General features: G+C 43.2%; 1 protein-coding gene across 2 annotated transcripts; it reads right to left on the minus strand.

Moving 5' to 3' along the window:
• Positions 1–437: 437 nt before the first annotated feature.
• On the minus strand, positions 438–26,691 carry NIPSNAP2 (nipsnap homolog 2). 2 transcript variants are annotated; one of them, XM_044234062.1, is made up of 10 exons: positions 26,578–26,691; positions 18,196–18,335; positions 18,068–18,113; positions 15,085–15,179; positions 14,464–14,534; positions 13,559–13,699; positions 12,630–12,661; positions 5,510–5,604; positions 2,973–3,056; positions 438–1,568 (listed from the first exon to the last, which is right to left on the minus strand). In XM_044234062.1, exons 1-10 carry the CDS (start codon positions 26,667–26,669, stop codon positions 1,504–1,506), a joined length of 861 nt encoding a protein of 286 aa, XP_044089997.1. In that variant the 5' UTR covers positions 26,670–26,691; the 3' UTR covers positions 438–1,503. The 2 variants fall into 2 exon arrangements, with proteins under 2 accessions (XP_044089997.1, XP_044089999.1); XM_044234064.1 differs by lacking the exons at positions 14,464–14,534; positions 18,068–18,113.
• Between the last annotated feature and the right edge of the window lie 386 nt (positions 26,692–27,077).

The raw sequence follows: 27,077 nt of genomic DNA on the forward strand, positions 1-27,077 counted from the left end.
CTCTGAGCATCCAGTCAGTAGAACTGCTAAGATACAGGTCTTCTATGCTGGGGCTCCCCATCCCCTCTCCTTCCTCCTGCTCCCCGTGGCACTAAGAAGTTAAAAAATTCAGAGCAGAAGGGATGTTAAATGCCACTAAATTCCACTTCCCCATTTTATGGATTCAGGGAGCTGAAAACCGAAGACGGTAAGTGCCTCGTCAAGAAAAAGCACCTGTTCTTCTGCCAGCTGCCCTAGTCCCCCAGACACCATGCCCTGGTACACCAACACCCAGTCCTCGAACACTTGGCTAAGTGGCTAGGGAGAAGTCGAGGAGCTTATTCAGTATTTTGCTCCATAAACTCAACATGTGCCAACTCAACAGGGACAAGCTGTATTTCAAGAGGGACAGGGTCATTTTCAGCACAAGTTCATACAAAAAGATTGCAAACAAGTAATATGTGAAAATCAAGAGGATTTTATTGATTTTTTACGTTCTTGGAGAAAACCATTCACATGTAAAAGTTTGACATTTGCTATGAGATTTGTTCACACTTTATTTTATACATAAGTTCTTTAATTTGGGGGTCAGACATAATTTTTCACGTGATTACAGTCACAAAACAGGCACACTATATTGAAAAACTAAATCAAACAGAGCTCGACAAAATATGCACTTTATTCCAGCTTGAATCTCAACATGCACCACCCCTCATACCTGATCTTGGAAGTATCTGCTGTGAGCTTACTAAAATATTAACTACAGAATGTCTGAGGTCACAAATGATTGTTTACAAAATAAAACCTCTTTTCCTAGTGCTACTCATTTTATTATAGAAAAATATTACCAATAAAAATTAGTGCTTTTCAAGATGTTCATTTCAAAATCACATATGATACACAGGTTCAAGCCATTATTTCCTCTCACACAGAGCTATCACAGTACACTCTGTGAAGACTGAATTACTGATTAAATAAATGTACCTTAGCAACCACTTAGTAATGACATGTCGTTTACTACACCAACTGATTAAAAAGGAGAGTGAATTAAAACATTTTCAGGTATTGGGTATGCTCTTCATTTGTTCTGAGTCGGAGGCTCAGAAAAACTGCTGGAGTAACATGACAAAATTTATATTTCTTCCTGATACAAGAAATTTGTCTAAAAAAATCTGTAATTATAAAACAGATTTGCTTTTAATAAAGAGGTTGCTAGCTTTTTTTTCATGGTTATGTTCCTATTCAGAGAGGATTCAAATTTTAATTTGGGCCCTCTTTTCCCAGAGGGTGGAGGGGGTGGCTAGAAGTATAAGGTGTATTCGACAAACATAGGGATGTTTCCACTGATACAGTCAAAATGTAATAGTTTCCTTTCTTGTGATTATGTAAATTTTAAAGAAAAGAGGTCTCATAAGCTATATACAGCAGTTTACCCTTCAGTGTTTTTTCACTTGATATACAATTAAAATTAATTTATGACAAATACTTGTCCCATAAATTTATGTAGGCACATCTAAAATCTGTTTACTGGAGGGGTGAGGTCTTCAGTGGGATCATGATTCTGGATTCCATTTCCTGAATGAGTGGGACTGAAAACAAGGATAAAGATTATTACGCTTGTTCTTTTCTAAACAGATTATGGTAAATGTACAGTAACAAACTGGTTGCAGAGAATGTCCAGAAGACATGCTGCTTAGAATCAGAACAGACTGGAAAACAAAGGACTGATCTCAGGGAGAGAAATACATAGGCTAAGGGTAGACAAGTTAATGTCCCAGGAGATGTTTTTAAAATTAAAGCAGATTCTGTTTGGAGATCTGTTTCATTTGTAGAAACTTAGGAAAGTCCCTGTTGTAAGAAAAATGATGCTTTCTCAAAAGGCTGAGAAGTCTGAGCTAAAAAAGTTATATAAAACGAAGTAATACTGCATGTAACTACAGACAGCACTGAAACCCACTGCTGAGTAAACTACGCCTCTTGGAACTAATGAACGTTTAAGAATAAGCAAATCATCCAATACAATTACATGATGTTTTGAACCAAAAGACAAGATAACACTTACTTTCTAGAACAAATTACTCTTTGATTTTCTTAGTAGTATATGGACTTAAATATACCTGACATGCAACATGATTGGTACTTATAACCTGTGTCCACGTTACTGGGTTGTATTCAGCCCAACTGTTCTTATAAAAAATCAAGCCACCAGGATTTCACAGTATATATGTGTGTGGCTATCCATGCAAAATGTCAAATTAATTTTCAAAATTACTTTGAATTGCTGTACTAAATTATAATGTTTTTGGGAATAGATAACTTTGATGAGAAAGGGAAAGCCCAGAAGAATATTGTATAATAAATATTCAGAGAATATTCAAAAGTACAAAAAAAAGGGGAATGATGTAAAATTTATAACATACAAGGATCTGAAAACTGTACCAGACACTACTTGCTTTTTTTAAAAAGATTTTATTTTATTTTTTTAAAAGATTTTATTTATTTGTTTGACAGAGATCACAAGTAGGCAGAGAGGCAGGCAGAGAGAGAGGAGGAAGCAGGCTCCTCGCAGAGCAGAGAGCTGGATGTGGGGCTCGATCCCAGGACCCTGGGATCATGACCTGAGCTGAAGGCAGAGGCTTTAACCCACTGAGCCACCCAGGCGCACCTAAGATTTTATTTTTAAATAATATCTACACCCAAAGTGGGGCTTGAACTCACAACCTTATGAGATCAAGAGTCACATACTCCACTGACCGAGCCTGCCAGGCATCTCCCACACATACTTGAAAGAAGGAAATTTCCTTATTGAAAACAAGGCATGTAACTATTAAAGAAAAATCTGACTATTCTCCATTCCCCCCAGCCTTATGAGTCACCATCCTAGAGCAATATACTATTAAAAAAAAAAAAAGTACATATTAGCCTTGGAGGGAAAGAACATAAAACAGTTAAGATGAGAAGAATGACAAGTTTTATGTTCATGAAAATATTACCTGTATAATATACCAGTTCTTCCCAGCCGTGTTTATGCCACGCTGCATTCCGTATATCTTCCCTGGTCTGAAGATCCTTGTAAGCTGAAAAAGAACCACACAGAGGCAAGGCTTAAACCAAAGAAAATGTCCTGTATACCACTAGTATGTCCGTCAAGTACTGGGTCAGCTGCTCGGCTAGTTTTCTCAAAAAGACCACTTTGGGGATTTAACACTAAACTGAGATCACTATAAGCTGGTTACTCTGAGCAAAATTATTTAGGCCTTGTGAGAAGTAAAATAGCTCTCTAAGTTTGAAGTCTAGTCGATCCAAGACCTATCTTTCAAACCAAGTGAATTTCTTCAATAACATGTTAAATTCATAATCAGAACTGTCACACTACAGATAAATAATATTCAATTCAATTTTGCTCAACATTTCCAAAACACTACAACGATGTGGGGGACAGTCTGTGTTCATGCAGCGGAGGGTAAAAAGACTAGTAAAGGCAAAGAACACGGTGGTCTCCTTGAGAACAGAGCAGGGAGGAAAGAGCTGTGGGAGGTGATTTGACCAGGTCGCCTTGAAGGTTGAAAAGAATGTCATTGACAGGAACAGAAGAGAAAGCCCCTCCAGGTAGAGAGAAGAGTGTCAAAGGCATCAGGTCTTCGGTGTCACGTGGTACAATTCAGGGATCTCATCCGGATGCCTTGATTTCTGATTTCCAGGCTAAGCAACCTCCTTCCAACCACTCACCAGGGAAATACCTCTAAGGCATTTTGACAGGGGGTGTCAGTGCATCTCTAAAGCTTTTCACCATCGCAAATTAAAACTGTACCCACTGAACACTAACTCCCCATTCTCCCTGCCCCCCAGGCCCGGGTAACCTCTACTCTGCACTGTCTCTATGAATTTGCCTCTTCTAGACACCTCGTATAAGGGAATTTAATGTTTTCAAGGGTTATCTGTGTTGCCGTATGGACTGGCATTTCGCTCCCTCCAGACGGATAAATACGTACATACCACATTTTGTTTATCTGTTCATCAGTCTATCCACATTTGGATTTGGGGAGGCTTTTATTTTATTACTGTTTTTGTTGTTGTTGTTGTTGGGGAGGCTTTTAACGGTGGGAGGCCCTTGAGCGTGGACGTATTGCCGAGGGAGGGAGCCCCTAGGTGGGGTGGTGGTGAGCCACGGGTGCAGCGAGGCGTTGAGCTGAGGAGGGAACGGCATCAAGCGTGCAGGTCAGAGGGAGCTGCTGTGCTGTGGAGAGAGCTGCTTTGGAGCTGGACGTGCTCAAGTCTGAGCCTGGTGCAGGGACTCCGCGGCTGCAGATTCTAGCTGATTTATTTATCTGTGAGTCACAGATCCCTCGCTGTGGCACACAGCTGTAGAAGGAGAATGATGCTGGAGGGGCTGGGTCAGTGTGGTTCTCGAAGAAGTACGGCACAGGGAGGACAAGGTTTTGGAGGCAGGCAACTGAGAATTCAATTCTGCCTATCTCAGTACTTTCTCCAATGAAGTAGTGAGCAGGCAGTGGACGTTGGGCACACTAACTGGGGACAACAAAGGCAGGCAGAGAAAGGCACTGCCTAAGAAAAGACACGATCACAGACACGGCCTGGTGGCATGTCCCTCGTGTTGGCTCTTCCCTCATGAGACCCGTCACCGGTCTCTGTACGTCTGCCATGCTGACACAGCAGGCAGACAGGTGCCGCCCTTGGTGGGACGTGGCGGGTCAAACCAATGCCTCAGTTAATGAATATGGTCCAGAAACGAGTTATGCTTTTCATTTCTTTCAAAAGTGGGCCCCACACCCAGTGTGCAGCCCTGGGAGGGCTTGAGCTCACACCCTGAGATTAAGACCTGAGATGAGATCAAGAGTCCGATGGTTAACTGACTAAACCACCCAGGCATTTTAACTTTAATAAACATACACACATGTGCCCCCAAATGACCAAGCTGTTACTCAGACCTGGCTCCCGTTCAATCAGGGGGACAGGGACACATAGCCTCAAATGACGACCTACATGGTATCGGCTCCGGGGGCTCAGGAGGAGAGGGACATTCACTGGGGGGCGAGGGGGCACATCTGAGTCAGGCCCTGAGAGATGCCAGACCAAAGTGAGCAGGGACGGAAAAGGTGACAGGAGAAGGGCCTCCAGAATGACAGTCTCAGACACAAGGCAGGCAGTAAGTGAGCACGTGGGGACCTGCCTCTCTGGATCGAATGTGGGATAATCCGCGAGGAGCCAAGGAAGTGTCTAGAAAGGGACGGCAGCTTTATCATCTTCCCTCTCCCACGGCTGCTCACTTCTCTTGTTCCTCTCACCATGACCCCACTCTGATGTCAGCCTCTGACACAGCCCGAGTCTACGGGCCTCTCACTGCTGACCTCTTTCCTTCTAGACAGCCCAGCACTTCACTTTCTGTGTTTCAATTTGCTGCAGTGTTTAAAGTTACTGATGGGGAATGTGTTGTGTCGCCTGGTATGGCTGATTTGGTAACAAACTCTGAAATCCTAGTAACACAAAAATGAAGGAAAAAGTTACGTACCCCAAAGATGATGGACCATGTATAGCTGCCCAATCTGAGAGAAGAATCCTCCCACCGCTTCACTACCGTCCTGTCTGAAGCGAATCGCACGAGCCCTGTCAGGAAGAATGACAACGCTCAGGTGCTGAGCCAGGTATGCTGGAAGAATCCGATTCTCTCCACCCTCAGAGCAAGTGGTACCCTATCAAGACTAAGTGGTGTTTAGCTACCAAATGCAACTGAAAATTATTTTAATGTGGATAACATATCTAAGTGCAAATGTACTTTTCTGTAGCTTTAACAGTCATTTTGGGGAGAAGTGGACAGTAATTAATGACTCTTAAAATCAGTGCTTGATAATACATTAGTCGAGAAAATTGGCCGAAGATAGGACCCATCAACTTAGAACTGCTTCTCCAAGAACATGCTGAGAGAAAGCGAGAAATGTGGATGCTAGAACACTCAAGATGCTGAAGCTACTGTTTGTTAGGGAGACAGGGACTGCTCTTGGAGAATGGGGTTTAAGACAGAGATGAAGGGAGCACACCTTCAAAGCAGCTGCAGACCAGGAATTCTGGAAAACACACTGAATAACCATGAATGTGGAGCTTCCTGGCAATCCAGCGTCACTATCAGACCGGAAGCTGCCTTGTGGTATTGTCATGGTGTTGCCCTATGGTGACAGACGGCAGCTACGCTCAGGGTAAGCAGAACATAATGTACATATTTGTCAAATCACTGCTGTATGCCGGAAACTACTTTAACATGTGTGTCGACCATATTTCAATAAAAAATGGAAACAAAACCCCCCTGCCTTTTTTTCTTTTTATCAGAACAAACCATCAGGAAAATTACCAAATGGCATTCCTAATGTGTGGAAGAACATGTATATACATGTGTCCATGTGCATGACATGGAATTGTGATTTAGTTGGCTAAAAACTGGCACTTGTCTTCAACATTCCTTTTTAAGATTTCCTACTGCAAAACCCAGCTCCTTAAACACCTTCTGTCATGTTTGCACAGCACTTTGTTATCTATGTAGTGATGCATCTGAAATCCTAAAATGGTTTTTAAGAAAAATGTACAGGGGCACCTGGGTGGCTGAGTCGGTTAACGTCACACTCTTGAAATGGACTCAGGGTCCTGGGATCAAGTCCCTCATCAGGCTCCACACTCAGCTGGGAGTCTGCTGCTCTCTCTCCTTCTGCCCCTCCCCTAGATCGAGTGTGTGCCTCCATGCTTTCTCTCAAATAAAGAAAATCTTTCTAAAAATTTATGTTTTCCAAAAGCAGTTTTCAGGAATCAAACTTGAAAATGAAGGAAGTGGCCCGAAGTGATATACATAAGTCACCTGGAAAATAGCTGGGGTGTCTCCAAGACCCCACACCACAGACCACCCGGTATATTTATAGCAACACTGCCTTGGGCCTGAAGTCTGTCACCTCAAGGTACCAGAGTTGACAGGACTTGGGAAGATGGATTCTTTCTAATTAATTTAAAGGAGCTGGAGGCATAAGAACAAGGATTCTAATCTACTCACATCTACAGTGAGACAGAACTCTTGTGGGACAAGAGATTTCAGTTGGCTTGACCAGCACTTTCTTGTCCCGGAGGCAAACTTCACAGCAACTGAATTAGAACATCTCAAGACAGTGGTGGGGTACTGATCCGAGCAAGGGCAACCAGGGCAGGAGTGATACAGCCAGAATCCTCCAGACTGAACTGTGCATCTCCACTCTCATACCCATGAGCTCCACTCTGAGCGGGACCCACGCTTTCAGGTTCTTCTGTGGTGAAGGAAGAATCTCTTGCTAGTGCCCCCATGGGTTCCCCCCAAATAATATTAAATTCTTTAACCCTTACGTTCAGAATTAAGTGATCAACAGCTTCATAATAATTATAAATCTGATTGGTAAATTACTGAAATTAAGCAAATCACTTTATTGTGCACTCTAGCTCAGAGAGGGAAAAACTGTCTTTCATTGATCGTTATAAATATTCAGCATTATTCATTCCATTATGAATTTTTCTAATTCAGTTACAGGAGGCAAAGAAAACATACTTGCCTTAGCCTGGTAATAATCAGAAGCATGTACTGAAGAGGAGATCACCATCTTAAATAGTTACCTATGTGCCAAAATATAAATTGAACGCTGAACTGGCTTTATAAATACTTAACTGAAGAATCATCTCAGCACTTCTTTGTGAAGTCCACGGCGGGCAAGTCTTAATTAGTAATATGCAAAAACAGAACTAATGAATGATCCTATTCTGCGGGCAACTAAATTATTACGTTTATAAGGCCCCTCCCTAAAAAAGATCCCTTAATAAAACGGTGCCTCTAGTAGTGGTATCCAATTAAATAGGTATGTCTTAGTTTTCAAATTAAAAAAATTTCTAACTTGCATTATGTAGCCTTTGATGACCCAAGAAGAAAAGATTTATTAGAAATAAGAATCATGGGGGCCCCTGCTGGCTCAGGCTATAGAGCACGTGACTCTCGATCTCTGGGTTGTGGGTTCAAGTCTCATGCTGGGTATAGAGATTACTTAAAAGAAAATCTTAAAAAAAAAAAAAAAATCCAGAACCGGTTTTTGGAGCTAGAAGAGATCTTAGGAATTAAATAGTTCAAAGCAAGAAATTTCATTGCTGAAAAAAGAACACATCTAAGCTGAAAGTAAGTAAAAAGTCACAGGTTCTTATTTAAAGATAAGGAAGCCAAGGGGTTAATGTCTGACTAATGGCCAATAACCTACTCTTCTATCCCTCTTAATTCCTGAGGTTTTATATTATTATAACTTCTATTTGTTTTTTCCTCACAATAGGATTTTAAAAACTATATAAAATGATGGTAAAAGTTGGTGTTTTGTGATAATGCTCTTGAGCGAGCTTCTTATGTTCCACCATCCAGTTTAACGTAGCTGTTAAGATGGAAGAAATGGGGCGCCTGGATGGCTCGGTTGGTTGAGCTACTGCCTTAGGCTCAGGTCATGATCCTGGAGTCCCAGGATCAAGTCCCACATTGGGATCCCTGCTCCACGGGGATTCTGCTTCTCCCTCTGACGTTCTCCCCCTTCATGCACTCCCTCACTGTCTCTCTCTCAAGTAAATAAATAAAATCTTAAAAAAAAGAGATGGAAGAAATGAAGAGTTTTATGGTTCAGGTCAGGGCTGGCAGAAAGACCCCCAGACTAAATCCCACAGCAGAGTGAATTGTTTTGGACACAGAATGGTCCATAAACCCTAAAATATTTACTAACTGGTCCTTTACAGAAAAGCTTGCCAACCCGTGATTTTAAGAAAATATTCTCTATTCCTAATTTTGAAAGTGTCTCTTATTAGAAGTTAGTGTTTAAATAAAATAAAACTGGTGTTGAATCTTACCAAATGCCCTCTGAAGATGTACTAGGATGATTTTTATACTCTTAATTTGTGCCCATTAAAACACTCTGGCCACTTAGATTTTTAAAACATCAATACTTGACATTTTCGTACATTTCAGATCTTTTCAAACGGAAATGACCACCACAGAAACAGAGGAAGCTCCCTTTGCATTCTTCCCCCCCCCCCGCCCCCCGACTAGTCACCACTTTTTGGAAGCAGTTACCTCTCTTTCGAAGACCGTCTTCCTGTCCACGGTTCTATATTTCTACTTCATATGTGTGTATCCATGAACAGTAATTATATCTTTTTCATAGAACTCGTTTATATCACTCTCTTGATCATTTTAAAATTTACCTACAAGACAACATGTTGTACATATTCTCTAACTAGCTCTTTCTCCTCAACTTGGCTTTTCAATATTACTGCATCTGCCAATCTGTTTCACATTCGCCACCGTGTAGGATTCTACCGCACGAATTTACTACAATCCATTTCCCTCAGACACATAGGTTGTTCACAGGTTTGGCAATTGACCTTTTCTTCATGTGCAACCACGAGTTTCCGCTGTCCGTTAAATGTTTACCAACCGCCCAGGATGGGCCAGGCCTTGTAGACAGTGTCAGGGACTGGAAAGTGGAGCAGCTCCTGGGCTGACAAGTGCTCTAATAGAGGCGTGGAGGCAATGGGCTGGGGTGCCGAGGCCACACACCAATTACACACTTGACTGTGTTGTATCTATCAATTTCCTTATTGTGATTCATGGATTCATGGTATAAATTCATTGGATTCATGGTATAAATTCTCTTTAGCGAGGCGTGTCATTAGCAGCTTCACTGAGGTGTATTTTATAACCTATAAAATTAAATTAGATGTATAGTACTTTTTTTAAAAAAGTAAACTTACAGCCTTGTGCAATCATCACTTAAACTAGGATCCCTTGTGCCCATCTGCAACATTTTCTGTTCCCACCTCCAGCCCCAAGAAATCACTCATCCTTCCGTCTCTATAGATTAGACGTTTCTGGACATTCCATACATGTGGACTTCCAGCACTTATCCACGGTTCACTCCTTTTCATAGCCTAGTAGACCCCCACGCGGACCACCATGGCTTGTTTATCCATTCCTCTGCTGATGGGCATTTAGGTTGTTTGCACTACTTGGTTATTATGAGAAATGCTATCTATGATCACGGATATGAATCTATAAGGATGCAGGCTTTCATTCTCTTGGAACAGAACTGCTGGGCCATATTGTAATTCCACGTGTAACATTTTGAGTAACTGCCTATTTTCCCAAGTGCCTGCACCATTTTACATTCTCCCCAGCAATGTATGAGGGCCCCAAAGCATTCCCAACCTCACCAACATTTGTTACTATCTGTCAGTTTAGCCACAGCACTCTGAACATGTGGAGTCTCATCTCCTTGTGGTGTTACTTTGCATTTCCCTAACAACTGAGAGGGTTGGGCACTTTTCATGTGCTTATTAGCATTTATTTATACATCTCCTTTGATGAAATGTCTATTCAAATCCTTTGCCCACTGAAAAACATTTTTTAACATTTATTTTATGATTATTTTTTACTATTAATTTATTGTATCATTAAAAACATGTAACATTAAACTTAGCCACTTCACAGTTCAGGACTGTCAAGTACATTCACATTGTTGGGCAAGAGATCTCTGGAACTTCTTCATCGTGCAAAATTGAACTCGATACCCACTAAATACCAAGTTCCCTTCACCGGGACCCTGGCAACTGTTCATTTTCTGTTACTGTGATTTTGGCTACTTTAGATACTCATAATAGTGGAATCATATAGTATTTGTTTTTTTATGACTGGCTTAATGTCCTCAAGGCTCATCATATTGGAGCACATGGCAGAATTTCCTTCTTTAGAAGGCTGCATAATATTCCTTTATATGTATATATAAGATTTTCTTTATCCATTCATGTGTCAATGGATATCTGGGTTGCTTCCACCTCTGGGCTACTGTAACTAATGTTGTAATGAACAGGAATGTGAAAATATCTTCTTGAAATGCTGCTTTGAATTCTTTTGATTATATACCCAGAAGGAGGGCTGCTAGATCATATGATAATTCTATTTTTAGTGTTTTGAAGAACTGTTGTACTGTTTTTTCCTAGTGGCTGCAACATTTTACATTCTTACTGACAACGTACAAAGTCCCAATTTCTCTTTATCTTCACCAACACTTGTTATTTCCCGTTCTTTTGATAATGGCCTTCAGAGAGGGTATGAGATGGTATCTTATTGTGGTTTTGATTTGCATTTCTCTTATGATTAATGATGCTGAACATCTTTTGGCTGTTTGTGGATCTTTAGAGAACTGTCTATTCAAATTCTGTCCATTTTTAACTGGGTTATTTGTCTTCTTATTATTGAGTTGTAGGATTTTTTTTATGTATGTGGATACAAGTCCTTTATCAGGTATGATTTGTAAAATTTTCTCCCAGTCTATGACCTACTTGCCTTTTAATTTTAAAATGATGCCCTTTGAATTATAAAAGTTTTAAATTCTGATGAGTTATAATTTATCATTTTCTTGTGTGCACTGTGGTTTTGGTGTTACATCTAAGAACTCTTTGCTTAACCCTAGATCACAAAGATTCTCTCCTATGTTTTCTTCTGAAAGCTGTTTATGGTTAATTTTGGTATATATGTGAGACAGGGCTCTAAATTTATCCTATTGCAAAGATATTCAGTTGTTTCAGTACCCTTTGTTGAAAGGCCATCTGTCCCCACTGAAATGACTTGATGCATGGACTGAAAGCTAATGAAGTCATGTATGTGAGTTTCCTTCTGAACCTGCACTTCTGTTCCATTGATTTGCATGCCTGTTCTTCTGCTAGTACCACACGGTTTTGAATACTCTAGCTCTGTAGACAGTTCTGAAATTGAGAAGTGTGAGTCCTCCAGCTTTGTTCTTCTTCTTAAGGTTGTTTTAGCTGTCCTGGGTCCTTTGCATTTCTGAAGCCTTGCTGGGGTTCTGACTGGGATTGTTGTGAATGTATAGATCAGTATGTGGAAAAACTGGTACTTTGTTACTTAAATGAAGGAAAAAACCAAGCAACTGTGTCATTGTGGTGTTGTGTGTGTGACAAAAACATTTCAAAAAAAGTAATATCCAAGAAGAATATGAAATAACCTAATGCAACAGTGGGGTTTTATTTAAAAAAAAAAAAATATATATATATATATAAAAAACATGTTATTCAGGATTTACCTTCAAATAGTCTGGGTTGGGAGAATCAGACCTAAGCAAGACTGGCCAGGTGTTGGTAACTAAGTCACGGGCATGGAAGGTGGGGAGATTCATGGGGTTATTCCCTCTAGTTTTGTGTATGTTCAAAAAAATTTCATAACAGAGGGACGCCTGGGTGGCTCAGTTGGTTAAGCAGCTGCCTTCGGCTCAGGTCATGATCCCAGCGTCCTGGGATCGAGTCCCACATCGGGCTCCTTGCTCGGCAGGAAGCCTGCTTCTCCCTCTGCCTCTGCCTGCCTCTCTGTCTGCCTGTGCTCGCTCTCTCTCCCTCTCTCTCTGACAAATAAATAAAGAAAATCTTTAAAAAAAATAAAAATAAAAATAAAAATTTCATAACAGAAACATCAAATAAAACAGTCTAGTATCAACTCATGGCTTTATCCCCAGATTTTATTTCTGGAATTAACACTATAACCTAAAATAATCTATTAGTAAGATTACAAACTCAGCATTTGGTAATATACTCACCAGTAATTGCCCCATTCTATCATAGTTCCTGGCTGAAAAGAAATTTGGATTTTGATTTGTTAGTTCTGTGAATACATATGGAAATAGTAGTATAAAAAATATCAAATGACAAAACTAACTTAAAAATAGCTTTTAATAACATGAAGTGTAACGTAAAAAATGTAACAAATTAATATTATTTACCATGCTCATATCTATCCCATAGTGGAAGTAATGTTCTATTCTATTTCAAGTAAGAAGGCAGTATTTACAGTAAAGCATCCAATTATGGTTATCAAAATCATAGCCAGATCCATTCTCCAGATGTACTGAACTCATGATTAAACTGTTGGCACCCATTCAGACTTTATTGTGAAATTAAAAAAAAATTCAATTTACTGAATCACTATTTTTTCCAGTATAATGGTTAGTATTAGACTACAAAGATCTACTGCTGATATGTACTCCTTTTAACAATATTGCCATGTTGCTATCTGGGGCTTTCTTTCTAGTAGTGCTCAGTGGGGAAGCACCATGAAAGACTTACAAAATACTCCCTTCGACTCTTACAGTGCTGTGCGACTTATTCAGCGGGGCCACATTTATTAGTTACTCTAGTTCAATAACAGCAGATGCTATCTATTGCAGCTAGTCCTGCATTTAAGGTCTTTCCTCTTAAAAACCGCTATGCTAGATGGAAAATGTCAAATAATAAACATTATACATAAGATTATAAAAAACAAAAGAGCATGGCAGAAGAGAAAGAATAAGAGAAAGAAGATAAAAAAGGAAAGAGGAGAAGGACTGGACAGCAGAGAAGACAAACCAATCAAAATATTATGCCAAACAAACATCACAAAATGTAAACTCAACTTTTGTTTTTGGCACTAAGGGGTGCTCACGCTTCCTCACAGAAGAATGAGGGCTGTTACCCGAATTTTAGTACTCACTCGGAGCTGGTAAGATCTGAGTTCATATATATTAGGTCCTGACCGTGGCACAGGCTCATTCCAGAAACTGAACTCCAACAGCAGCTGATTCTTCCTAGAGAGAAGCATGTTGCTTCTTGCCTTGCGGAATTCCACAAATTCCTTTGGGGGAAACAAAAAATGTGCTCATGATATCCTCTGATAGTTACATATAAACCCACGTTAGTATCATTTATATTCCTCCTATAATAGAAAGCTACCATAAAAGGCTGTTGAGACAGCCCTGGTTTACAGCTTGTTGAGCCAGCATAAAAATTATAAGCACTCACTTTCACTCTCAAAAGTGTCCAGAGTTAGATGACCAACTACATGGCCATCTCAAGTATTCAGGTAAGAGTGTAAGCAAATTCAATTCCTACAGTTTTAAGTTCTCCTGACAGTGACTGACAACATATCAATAGAAGTGACATAGGGATTACAGAATACCAGATGGTCCAAAAGCCACTTAGGTTTGGACTGGGAATCTACACAAAAGGTTTTCTTTCCAGTAGTGTGTGGCTGTTCAAATTCTCTTCATCAACCTGCACCTGTCACTGAAGGGATAGGAAGGGGGGGGCAGTCGCTTCCCAAAGCAGCTGTGTGGTAGGTAACCCACGGCTCACTGTGTCTACCAGGTGGACTTGCTGGCGTCGAAGTACCGGCTCACCAGTTTCAAAGCACAGCTGACTTCTATAGTAAGAACTGTTATGTTAATAGTATTATAGCCCGTTAATTAGTTCCAGTACAGCTTCAAGAATCCAAACAATAAAACTTTTACTACAAAAAAGTTTATTAATGTTAAATAAATGAGGACAGAAAAGAGTCATTTAATTCTATACTATCATTTATCATTAGTCTGAATAAATAAACATTTTTCAAAATCATACCCGATTTTCTCTGAGTTTACTCATGACCTCTGTGAGGGCTGGGTAGCCTCCTTCATACCTCCAGAGGTGCACTGAAATATATTTTAAAAGAGAACATACATTTAGGGTTTCATTATACTCTTCCCTTGAAAACAGTCTCCACACACACATGTGAACATGACATGAAACTGTCCCTGCATACGAGTGACACCATAAATGTTCAATAATGAATTCAAATTTAAAGAAAAAAAAGTAGTTTTTTGAAATCAATTACAGGAGAAACTATTTTCTTTTTTTTTTTTTTTTTAGATTTTTATTTATTTGTCAGAGAGCAAGCGAGAGCAAGCACAGGCAGACGGAATGGCAGGCAGAGTCAGAGGGAGAAGCAGGCTCCCTGCGGAGCAAGGAGCCCAATGTGGGACTCGATCCCAGGACGCTGGGATCATGACCTGAGCTGAAGGCAGCTGCTTAACTAACTGAGCCACCCAGGCGTCCCAACTGGAGAAACTATTTTAAACATAAAACTAGACAGACTTGGAGAGCTCTGATTATAAAGACAAGTATTAAATTAAATATTATTTAAGTCATTGACAGGAAAGGCATAGGGAACAAGCATTTATTTCAAAGACGTTTGCTTCCTACCAGCTTGATCCTGCTCGCCATACCACGTGTTCCAGGTCCCCACCAGAGTACAAGGGTAATGCTTATCTTCATGAATCTTTGGCAACACCTCTTGACTTAAAAGAGAAGAAACAGCAACACTAATTAAACAACTGACAAGATCATACCAGGTGGACACATGATCAACAACAGGGAGAAGGCCATCTACTCTGTTCTGACAACTAACATCACAATACATTTATGATAAACCTGTGTTTAGAATTACCCTTTTAGCTAAGTTCTACTCTAACATCCCCATTATCAGAGACTCAGGTTTCCGTAGTCCAACTACCTAGAACAGCTGGAAACAACTGCAGTGATAAAAATGGATAAGGAAGAGCCAAAGGTCCCAGCATTCTAGGAACTACGTGGGTCTACCATTTGCTATTTCAGGAGAAAGAAAATGAAGTACTTAGGAATGGTGAAGTTTCTAAGAGCTAAGTTCTGCTAGTTCCCAAGATAGGAAGGAGAGAAACAGGAATAGAAAGAGCACGGAAGAAATAAGAGAAGGAAGTGATGCTTAAGACAGGGGACAACAGAAGCGGCCCGAGCAGGTAGAGGTCACCGGGGCAGAGAACAAGTTGGCTCTAAGGGAGGAGGAGGAAGACAGAGCTGGAACCCAACACAGCCTGGAAGCAACCCAGCTCTAACAGTCCCCGAGGGAATCAGAAACCAAATTAAAGATACAATGTGGAGCATAACTAGGTTCTACTCGATTCAACCGGCTGATGGGATTTAGGAAGTATCATACAATCCCATTTTGCATCATTACCAGTGACTGTACAGACTAGCGGCAAAGCCATGACGGTTATGAGTCTATTAATTTAACAGAGGTGCCAGAGCTTGGCTCCATGGAAACCTTCCTATCGTACAGATTTTAATAGCCAGAGCAAGGCAAAAGGAAGAGACATGACTGTGCCATCCCAAAATAAAAGCTAAAACATGCACATGTTCTGAATAGAAAAACTGTGATGAAAAAATACAATACAGATTCAACAATAAATGCAAAAGGGTATCAAGGATTGGAAATGGAACCTGTTCGAACTATTTGCTGACACTGAGTGAAAGTTAGTGGTCACTGCCAGAGGCTGGGGTACCACAACTGAGTGTACATGCAGTTAACAAAGAAAAGCCCAGAATGCTCTTCTGTTGAGCCAAATGAAAACCCAAAATGTCACCCTTCAAAAAATACACATGGTGTGATCATTGTACAGGTCAAAAAAGACTTATGTTAGAAATAACACTGGACTGATGGAAATCAAGGGTGGGGAAAGATGGATTATATATAACTATTGGAAATGGATCTCCTTTTTTGTCACAACATGAACAACCCCAAATGAGAGCCAGTGTAGAAGACAATCTATAGAGATGACCAATGTGGTGTCGAGACAGGGGCTGGGGCCTGACGACGAGGCCTAGGTTTTTCACCAATACGGAGTGGTATCTTCTTTGCTGGGGACTCCAAAGCTGCTCTCGGAAGCCGTGGCCTTCCTTACACAAACGAAGGCTGTAAGGCAGGTAGTACTTGTACCTAGAACTAGCTGGGTTGGCCAGACCTCATCACTGGGGCCTCTAAAAACTAGGCAGGAGTTAAATCTTTATATACTGGAAACAGTTTCAGAGAAAAGAAAAAAAAAAAACTCGATGAAGGAGAAAGCAGAACTCGGGGAGATTAATTTGATAAACTTCTAAGTAATGAATTGGGTGTGGGGTAAGGTACAGGTACAGCCTTGAGGCCAGGAAGGCACTCAACGAGGAGGTTACTTAGAAATGGGGCTCAAGAGGCTGGGAGAAGGAGATGGAGAAGGAAATGGAATAGAAACAAAATGCATGTCAAATGAAGAATGCATAGCTCTTAGCAACCAGTTGCAAAGAACTAAGGAAAAGATGAACTAAAACCATGGTGAGTGACACATGTGGGAGGTAGGAAGCACCATGTGATTCCACATGTTGAGTTTGAAGGGAGAGGAAGACATCCAAATGGAAATATGAACACACAGGAAATGAAAATCCGAGACAGGAGATGAAGTGATACAAACAGGACAGGAAGGATAACCCAAGGAAATACTAACATAGACAAGAAATTTCATTTTATGAAAGAAGATTTAGAAATATGCATCTGCTTTGTTTTAGGACATTTTTTAATAAAGAGAACTGTGCTGAGGTGATTAAGAAACACTATGCTAATGTTTTATTTCATGAACACTTCCCCAAATAAAATAACAAAAAGTTTTTGCATCAAAAAATTATGTTGATTCTGGTGACAAAATCATTTGCTTTCTCATGAAAGTAGCAGATGTGAAAGGTAAAAAAATGCTTTTTAATGATGTTTGCTCATAACTGATCATTAAAATACAATTTGTTAGCTTAATCAAGAATGAATGCACTTAATTTTCTTTGGTCTTAAAGTTTACAAATTCTGTAAAAGCATATACATCTCATTATCATATGAGAATCTGCCAAAGGGACTTGAATCCTGGTGAATGAAGACATGAGAAGAAATGGTGGCTATATTCAAATATATATGGGACTTCCATGTGGTGGCTTTAATTAGGAGTAAAACTGGAAACAGTGGAGATCATGGGGATGTCAGTTCTAATTCCTAACACTCAAGTTATCCAGAGATGGAATGTATGAATGTACCTAAACACACCAATCAGGAAGGTCTGCAGAAAGGACTCAAGCACTGGTGAGTAGATGGACTAGATGGCATTATACAGTTCCTTCCAACCTAAGAGTCTAGAACATTCTAATGTCTGAGAGCTTACGTGATGAGTTAGCTGTGTGAGTCCTTAAAATCAAAATGCCCTTGGCAGTCCCACACAGAGCTCAACTTAAGAGCCTCTGAACATTCAGCTTCAAGAAGAGGGATCAAAGATCCCACTCTGCTATCAAGGGTTAGCTGAACCAACAAGTATGCAAATTGTTAATTTTCCCCAAGTAAAGGATAGTTTGGTATACACACCAAATTTTGTTGTATGCTTCTAGGCATTCCGGTTTAACATTGTGAACTGAAACAAAAGAAAATTCAACGATAAACTTATGAACAAAGGGAAAAAAGTCAACTATGAAGATAGCAAACCTATCACTCACACTGCAATTTGTATAGACTGCTTGTTTCCTTTTTGGCTAGAAGATTAGAGTGAGCATCTTTTCTTGGATCAACTTTCCGGACAAATAAGGATTTTAGCCAGCTGTCTTCTCGAGGTCTATTATTAGAGGACGTCAATCTCCTATGGAATAGCAAACATAAAAATGTGGTATGAAGATTTCAGCATCTTCAGGTAATGTCACATAGCACACCGTTTTCATAAAATCAATCCATTCAGCAAACAAGCCTTGAGCACCTATTCTAGGCACTGTTATAGAACCTGGGATACCAGGGTGCGTGGGTGGCTCAGTGGGTTGAGCCTCTGCCTTCGGCTTGGGTCGTGATCTCGGGGTCCTGGGATCGAGCCCCACATCCGGCTCTCTGCTCAGCGAGGAGCCAGCTTCCCCCTCTCTCTCTGCCTGCCTCTCTGTCAAAGAGGTAGAATCTTAAAAAAAAAAAAGAACCTGGGATACCACAAAGTGTCCACTCTCCATTCTGAGAGCATGCAATCGAAATGGCAAAATGTAAAAGATGTAACTTGTGGTCCTTAAAAGAGAGTTTTAACTTTTTAAAAAGTTTTTATTTTTTAAAAGATTATTTATCTATTTATTTATTTATTTGACAGAGAGAGAGAGAGAGAGAGAGGGAAGCAGGCTCCCTGTTGAGCAGAGAGCCCAATGCGGGGACTGATCCCAGGACCCTGAGATCATGACCTGAGCCAAAGGCAGAGGCTTTAACCCACTGAGTCACCCAGGCACCCCTAAAGTTTTAAGGATAGTTAGCATACAATGTTGTATTAGTTTCAGGCATATAACATATTGATTCAACAATTCTACACCGCCTGTCAACATTCAGCATTACGACAGTATTATTGACTATATTCTCTACGTTGTAATTTTCATCCCCATGACTTATTTTATAACTGGAAGTTTGTACCTCTTTTTTTTTTTTTAAGATTTTACTCATTTATTTGAGAGATAGAGAGAGAGAGAGATACTGAATATGGGGAGAGGGACAGAGGGAGACAAAGAACCCCAAGGAGAGAGCCTGACATGGGTCTTGATCTCATGACCGTGAGATCACGACTTGAGCCCAAATCGGACGCTTACCCAACTGAGCCACTCAGGCACCCCTGGGAGTTTATACCTTTTAATCCGCTTCACCTATTTTGCCCATCCTCCCTCTACCCACCTCCCCTCTGGTAATCACCAGTTTGTTCTCTATAGTTAAGAATTTGTTTTTTTGTTCATTTGTTTTGTTTTTTAGATTCCACATATAAGTGAAATTGTACGGTATTTGTCTTTGACTGACTTATTTTACTTAGCACAATACCCTTCAGTTCCACCCATGTTGTCACATGATCTCATTCTTTTTTATGGCTGAATAATATTCCATTGTGTATATGTGTGGGTGTATATATATATATGTGTATCTATATGTAGCATATCTTCTTTATCCATCCATCTATTGATAAACATTTTGGTTGCTTCCATACCTTGGCAATGGTAAATAATAATGCAATAAACATATGGGTGCACGTATCTTTTTAAATTATTGTTTTCATTTTCTTTGGTTAAATACCCAGTAGTGGAATTACTAGACTGTGTGGTATTTCTTTTCTTTTTCCACATAAATTCCTTATACTGTACACTTCATCCTTGTGATTTGTTCATTCCATAACTGCAAGCCTTGCACCTCCTATTCCCCTTGGCATTTCTATTTTCAATGTTTTGAGGACCCTCCATATTGTTTTCCACAGTGGCTCAAACCAATTAATATTTGCACCATCAGCATAAGATGGCTCCCTTTTCTCCACATCTTTGCCAATACTTGTTATTTCCTGTCCTTTCAATACTAGCCATTTTGACAGGTGTAAGGAAAAATCTCATGGTGGTTTTGATTTGCATTTCCCTAATGATTTGTGATGTTGAACATCTTTTCACAGAGTTGCCATTTCTGCTATGTGTCTTTCCTTCCTCTAATGCAATTTCTGACATAGAAAAAATACATATGGTAATATAGAGTAGTCAAGTTCATAGAGAAAGTCATAGAGTGGTTGCTAGAGGTTGAGGAAGGAGAATGAGGAGTTACTGTTTAATTGGAACAGAGTTTGGGAAGGTGAAAAAGTTCTGGAGTTGGAGGTGGTAATGCACAACAGTGTGAATCTACTCAGTGTTACTGCTGAACTGTACACTTAAATATGATTAAAGCAGCAAGTTTTATGTTACATACACTCTACCACAATAAATAAGTGTGAAGATATACAGGGAAAATGAAATAAATTCTTTCTTTGAAAAAATTATATTGGGGTGTCTGAGTGGCTAAGTCAGTTAACTGTTTGCCTTCAGCTCAGAAAAGATATATGCACCCCTATGTTCACGGCAGCATTATTTAAAACACCCAAGATGTGGAAGCAACCGAAGTCCTAAGTCCACTGACACATGAATGGATAAAGAGAGGTGGTCTATGTATATGCACATATTGTAACAGACACACATGCGTACAAAAATTATTCAGTCATATAAATTTTTTGTAAAAAAGATTTATTTATTTGTCGAGAGAGCGAGCGAGCGAGCATGGGGATCAATCAGCAGGCAGAGAAGAAGCAGGCTCCCCACTGAGCAAGGAGCCTGGGGTAGGACTCGATCCCAGGACCCTGGGGTCATGACCTGAGCTGAAGGCAGACGATGACTGAGCCTCCCAGAGCCCCAAGATTTTTTTAATAGGACTATATAATTCCTGTTTTTTCTTTATTTTAGATTTTAAGTTCACTACACAGAAACTGTATTGAAAAACTTTGGGGGGGGTAGTTAAGTAGATTTTAAGACCTTAGGAATAACTGTTATGAATAATGAAGAAAGGGGTACAATGCAAATTTATAAAAATATCAGCATTAGGGAATTTCATTTAAAATAACAAATATTTACCAAAGCATCCACTTCTAACAGTATTTAATTCCAGAAATGCAGAGACATGCATCATCATGTGTACATACAGATATTTAATTTTTATGACATTTAATACTTTATAACATTTATTAGTACCTTATTTCCAGTTTTTTTCCTGGTATAGGCAATTTAGGTATCCATTAGCAGGGACCGGTGAAATAAATTTGGAATATCCAAAACCATAATAGAAGCAATCATTAAAAAGAATGAAGCAAACCTACATGCACTGATAACCTGGTATTTCTGACGTAAATTATGTGGGAAAAGCAGGTATAGACTGTACCGTAAATACACAGAGCGAATTGTTAATAGTAGTGATATCTGGGGAAGGTTACTGGATGTGGGGTGGGAGTTTTTTCTTTTCATGTATAGTCTTCTGGACTATTTGACAAATTTTCCATATATATTATTGTACTTAAAATTAGCTATAAAAGTGCACATTTAGAGAGTCTTTTATACAAAAGGCACATAGGTATATTGGCAAACTAAATTTGGAAGGGGAAAGACCCTGAAGTAATTTTTTCCCCTCCTCTTTAGAATTTAAGGGGATTACAAATTAATAAATACATACTTCCTGTTGGGCACTGAGTTAGGTAGCCCGTCTATGTCATCTCTTTCAGTCCCCGTACAGCCTAGCAAGGTAGATATTATCACATTTTAAGGCTTGGCTCAGAGAGGTTACATGACATGAGCTATGACATGGCAAAATGAAAATATGAACCCAGACCTAACTATAAAGTTCAAAGTACTCTCACTTATGTGGGATGCCTCCCGAACATTCATCTCATCAGCTGAGCATTTTCCCAGGTTTTACTAACACCAAAGGGATTCACTTTAAGGTGGGTAAAATGAGGTAAAGTGTAGGGAAACACTCTGTAATCTACAAATGAGCCTAAGAAATAGTCATGGGACACACACAAGAACACAAGCGGTCTTTGCTTATCGACTTGGGTAGCAATTGTCTTGACAAATAAAAGACAGTCCAGTCCAGCATTACCCCCAGCGGACGGTGGAACACTGAAATCTTTTCCGTGTCAGGTGGCCAAAGATGACTCATGCACCCAGTCCATCTAGCTGTCCAAGCTGAATCACAGAACACAGCAGAAAGCGGCCATGCCAACAGCTGTCAGGGTGATAAGATCCAGGCTGGGGTTCTTTTTTGAGAATGACAAACACGATCAGTAGCCTTTATACCACCACACGTATGTTGTGTGGCACTTTACAGTGTGTGGGTGGGAGGGCAGATCATTCTATAAAACATTAGACTTTATTTTTATTGTATTTTCCCAAAGATCTTATTTTTAAGTACTCTCTATACCCACCGTGGGGGCTGGAGAGATCAGGAGTTGCATGCCCTACCAGCTGAGCCAGCCAGGCGCCCCACAGCACAGCGGACTTTAAATAGATCAGCATTATGAGCCGAGGAGCGCTCCGGTGGGGCAGGCTTAGTGCCCGACTCTTGGTTTTGCCTCAGGTCATGATTTCAGGTGAGACTGAGCCCCGTGTTGGGCTCCACTCAGTGCAGAGTCTGCTGGAGACTCTCTCCCTCTCCCCCCTGCATGCTTTCTAAAATCAAGAAACAAATCTTAAAAAAAAAAAAAATAATAAGCACTATGTGCCAGGCTCTGTGGATATAAAGGTGAACCAGACGCTTTGCCTGTTCAGTCTCACACCCGGAGTGGTCCCAGATACTACAGACTTACACACACACACACACGGTCCCAGATACTACAGACTTACACACACACGGTCCCAGATACTAAAGACTTACACACACACACATGGTCCCAGATTCTACAGACTTACACATACACACACGGTCTCACAAACTACAGACCTACACACACACACACGGTCCCAGATACTACTTACATATACACACACGGTCGCAGACACTACAGATTTACACACACACACGGTCTCTGATACTACAGACTTACACACACAGACACACATACATGCATGTGCACTGTGTGCGCTCAAGGGAAGGAACCACACTGGTCTGGCGTGTGAGGAGAGGAACTCCCGCAGAGACATTCTGGTTCGGTCTTGGGAGACAACACAGACTGGTGGACAAGGTGGGTGGCAATTCGAGTCACAGGGAACACAGACCCAGGGCCATGGTGTGGTGACACCGTAGGGCGCATTTGGGCAACAGCAGAAGTTTAGCGCGGCGGAAGAGCAGGGTGCTGGAGGCCGGGGAGGGGCGGGGCGGACAAGGGGCGGGGCTAGGTTCCCGCGCACCACGGCCGTCCGCCGCCTTCATCCAGCCCGCGGTGCCGCGCTAGCCCGTCTGAGGGAAGCAGCCTGAGGGAAGCAGCCTGGCCGCGGCGCGGCGGGCGGACGACGACCCCAACGGCAGGGCGCGTGGCTGCTGGGCTTTCCGCCGGCAGCCGTGCCCCGCACGCCAGCGACACGGGAGGAACCGAGTACTCCTGGGACGGACCGACAGCCGGTCCCGGGTTCCGACCACAGCAGCAGGCACGAAGGGAAGGTCTCCTTACTCCTGAGCCCGAAAGCAGAAGACGCGGGTCCCGACTGCGTGTGCAGACCGCGTCGCGCTTCGGCTGGAGCAAACCACTCGAGGAACTACACGTGACTCTGAGACCCCAGGACGCGGCAGCCCTCCGCGCGCCGCCGTCTACACCTGGTGCCCGCGTGGGCCAAGTACCGTGCCCGTGAGGCTGTCGAGATGAACACGCCCAGCCGTGACCTCGCAGAGCTGTCAGCTGGTGGCAGCACGCGGACAACCATGAGGACAGCCCAGCGGGAGGTGAGCTCTCTGACAGGCGCGTCAGGTAGTGCCGGGGACAGCGTGGGGTGGGAGGAAAGGGACTCCCAGGGGCTGGGGGAGACGTGAACCCCTTCTCCGAGGAAGCCCTTGCTGCGCTGGAGACTGTTAAGATGAGGCCGATGCCCAGGAGAGGAGGCAGAACCGCACCTGTCATTTTATTTTTCCTTCCCTTCCCCTATGTTCATCTGTTTTGCCTTAAATTCCACATAGGAGTGAAATCATTTATTTGTCTTTCTCTGACTGACTTATTTGCTTAGCATAATACCCTCTAGTTCTACCCACGTTGTTGTAAATGGCAGGATTTTATTCTTTTTGATGCCTGAGTAATATTCCACTATATACAAATACATATATAATCTTTACCCATTCATCAGTTGATGGACATTTGGGCTCTTTCCACACTTTGGCCTACCAATGCTGGCATGCCTCAGGGCCCGTTTTTTAGTCCCTTCTCTATCCACACTCTTCAAACAATCTCATCCATTCCTGTGGTTTTAAAAAATATTTTATTAAGAAAATTTTCAATTGAATGCAAAACAGTATAATGAAGCCCATAGATCTACCAACATTTGGCATTTCTATATACCAATAACTCCCAAATGTAACCTATAGTCCAGACATCTCCTTTGAGGAGTCAAACAGGTCAAGTGGGCCAAATGCCCTTCCATTTGAATAGCTCACAACCATCTCAACTCCAAAAGTGCTCTGGATTCCCCCCTCCCGACCTTGTACCTGTTCTTCCTTCTCTGAATTAGGAGCAAGCTCCCAAATGGCCACAACTTTATTCACTGACATTTCTCAACAGCGCCTGGCACATGGTGGGCACTCACTCATATGCTTATGGAACAAGTGACTTTCAGTAAATGGCACCACTATGAGCCCTTGATTCTGTTTCCTTTCCAAAATCAGACTGATATGATATAGCTCAGATCATGTCACACCAGAATGTATACCTTTAAATGTCTTCCATGGCTCTCAGTATAAAATCCAAACTCTCCAAAATGGCTTGCAAGGCCTGAAATTATGGGGCTCCTGCTCCTTGCCACCTGTCTTCCGGCCTGTCTTCCCTTCACTCTTTATTTTCCATCCTCCTAGACTTTTCTGGAGTTTCCTGGTATGCCTTGCTCCTTCCCAGTCAGGGCTTTCCTGCCCACTGACCCTTCAGGTATCAGCTTAATGGCACCTTCTTGGAGGGCCTTCCATGATTTCATGGGGTAGGGTCCCTGGTATTCTCTCATACTACCTACCTCAACCTTTAAGTCGATGTAGGTTTTTATACCTCTGCCATGGCTTCCTGGGGACAGTGACCACGGCTATTACGTTGAGCTCCGCAAGGTTTCAAAGATATATACATTCAATATTTGTAGAATTAGTGTATTAGTTGGGTCTAGACGTAGTCCCAAAGAACTCCTACAGTTAAGGAAGTCAAAAGATACAGAGGCCTGTGAGAATAATCCAAGAGTCAAGAGGTTGGGCTTCAGTTTCGAGCGCATTTGGTTCCAGCAAAGCGTGGGGGTACTGGGCAGACCCAGGTCCAAACCTCCAGTTTACGAGCTTTGTGAGCTGACTTTGGGCACTTTAGATGACTATGTTGGGGGAACACCTTCAGCCTCAGCTGTCTTTGTTGGAAAGGAGAAAATACGAATTTCAGTTTCGTATCCCCTGTGTAGGGGATAAAACAAAAAACAAGACACAGCAGATGCTCAATAACAGAATAAAGCCCAAGTTGGGCTTCAGTCCTAGGAACGCCTGATAACCCTGAGCTCAAACGCCTTTTCTAGCTGGACGTGTCCCGCGCTCTGAGGCTCCCTCTCACGCGTAAAACAGACCCCGACACCGCAGAGCGCGTCTGGGGTCTGGATTAAGGGATCTCTCTGGCCCGGAGTAAGTCTGACAAGGGGCGCCCCTCCGCAAGCGGCGGCTGAGTCTCCGGAGACTCAGCACCCAGCCCCAGCAGACCACGTCTGGATCCTCCGGCAGGAGGAAAACGAGAGCAAATCTGCGCCACGGAGGACACGGAGACGAGGGGATGGTTCGGGAAACCCAGTATGGGACCCAGCGCGCGGGGAGAAGTTCCTACTGGAACCCAGAGCCAGTTCCCGAAGGCGACCCGTAACGCCCGTCGCCGCGCCACCTCCGCTTCCCCGCAAGCCAGCCTGTCCGCGCTGGTCGGACGCCCCGCCACTCCGCGCGCCCCGACCACGAGCTACCGAACCCCTGGTCACCGCCTCAGGGGCGAGCAGCAGCCCCGCGGATGCAGACCCCGCGGCCCCGCGCTCGCGAGCAGCCGCCGGCGACGCCAGGGCCTGGGGCCTCCGCGCGCGCGCCCTCGGCCACCGCTCGGGTCGCGCCGGGTCAAGGTCCCGCAGGCCGGGCCCGCACGGCGCGCGGACGTGGCCTGGGCACCGAGCGCCGTCCGCGCAGTGACCTTGAGCCCGGCGCGCCCGGACCGCGCTCCGACTCTGCCGAGGCTCCCGTCCGCGCCGGCCTGGCCCACCGCGGCCTCGGCCCCACCGGCCCCGCAGCCCCCGCGGCCCGGCCCGAGCAAGCGCTGCCGGGCCGGGGCGGGCCGGGGGACCCCGCGCCCTCCGCCCCGCGGCGGCCACTCCCCGGCCGCTCCCGGAGAGGGCGGCGCTGCTCACCGGAGCCGGGGCTGGAGGCTGCAGGGCGCGGCCCGCCGCAGGAGACCGCAGGCCGAGGCCACTCCGCGGGCGTGCAGTACTCGCGCCGCCATCTTGCTCTGGCGCCTGGGCTCCCAGCACCCGGCCCGCCGCTGACGCCGCCGCCGCCGCCGCCGCCGCGACCCCTCCCCCGGCCCGGCCCGCCGAGCTGGGGCGGGGCTGGGGCGGGGCCGGGGCGGGGCCGGGCCCGGCCGGGCCCGACTGGGCCCGGCCACCAGGGGGCGCAGGGCGCACGGTCCCGGCGCAGGAGGCCCCGCGGCCGGGAAGAAGGAGCGCCCGAGAGGCCTGCACTGGGCGACGACGAGCCCCGCGAAGGAATCCGGGCGCCTCCGTAGGTGCGCCGAGGAACGTGGGCTTTAATCACAAGGAGCGAGCAGCACCGCGCTCGATCCGGGCCTCTCCCGGCACCGTCCGCACTTCGTGCCGGCGCGGGTATTGCCTCTTCAAGCCGAAGCCGACCC

The sequence above is a fragment of the Neovison vison genome, chromosome 14 (genome assembly GCF_020171115.1).
Source record: "Neovison vison isolate M4711 chromosome 14, ASM_NN_V1, whole genome shotgun sequence".
NCBI lineage: Eukaryota > Metazoa > Chordata > Mammalia > Carnivora > Mustelidae > Neogale > Neogale vison.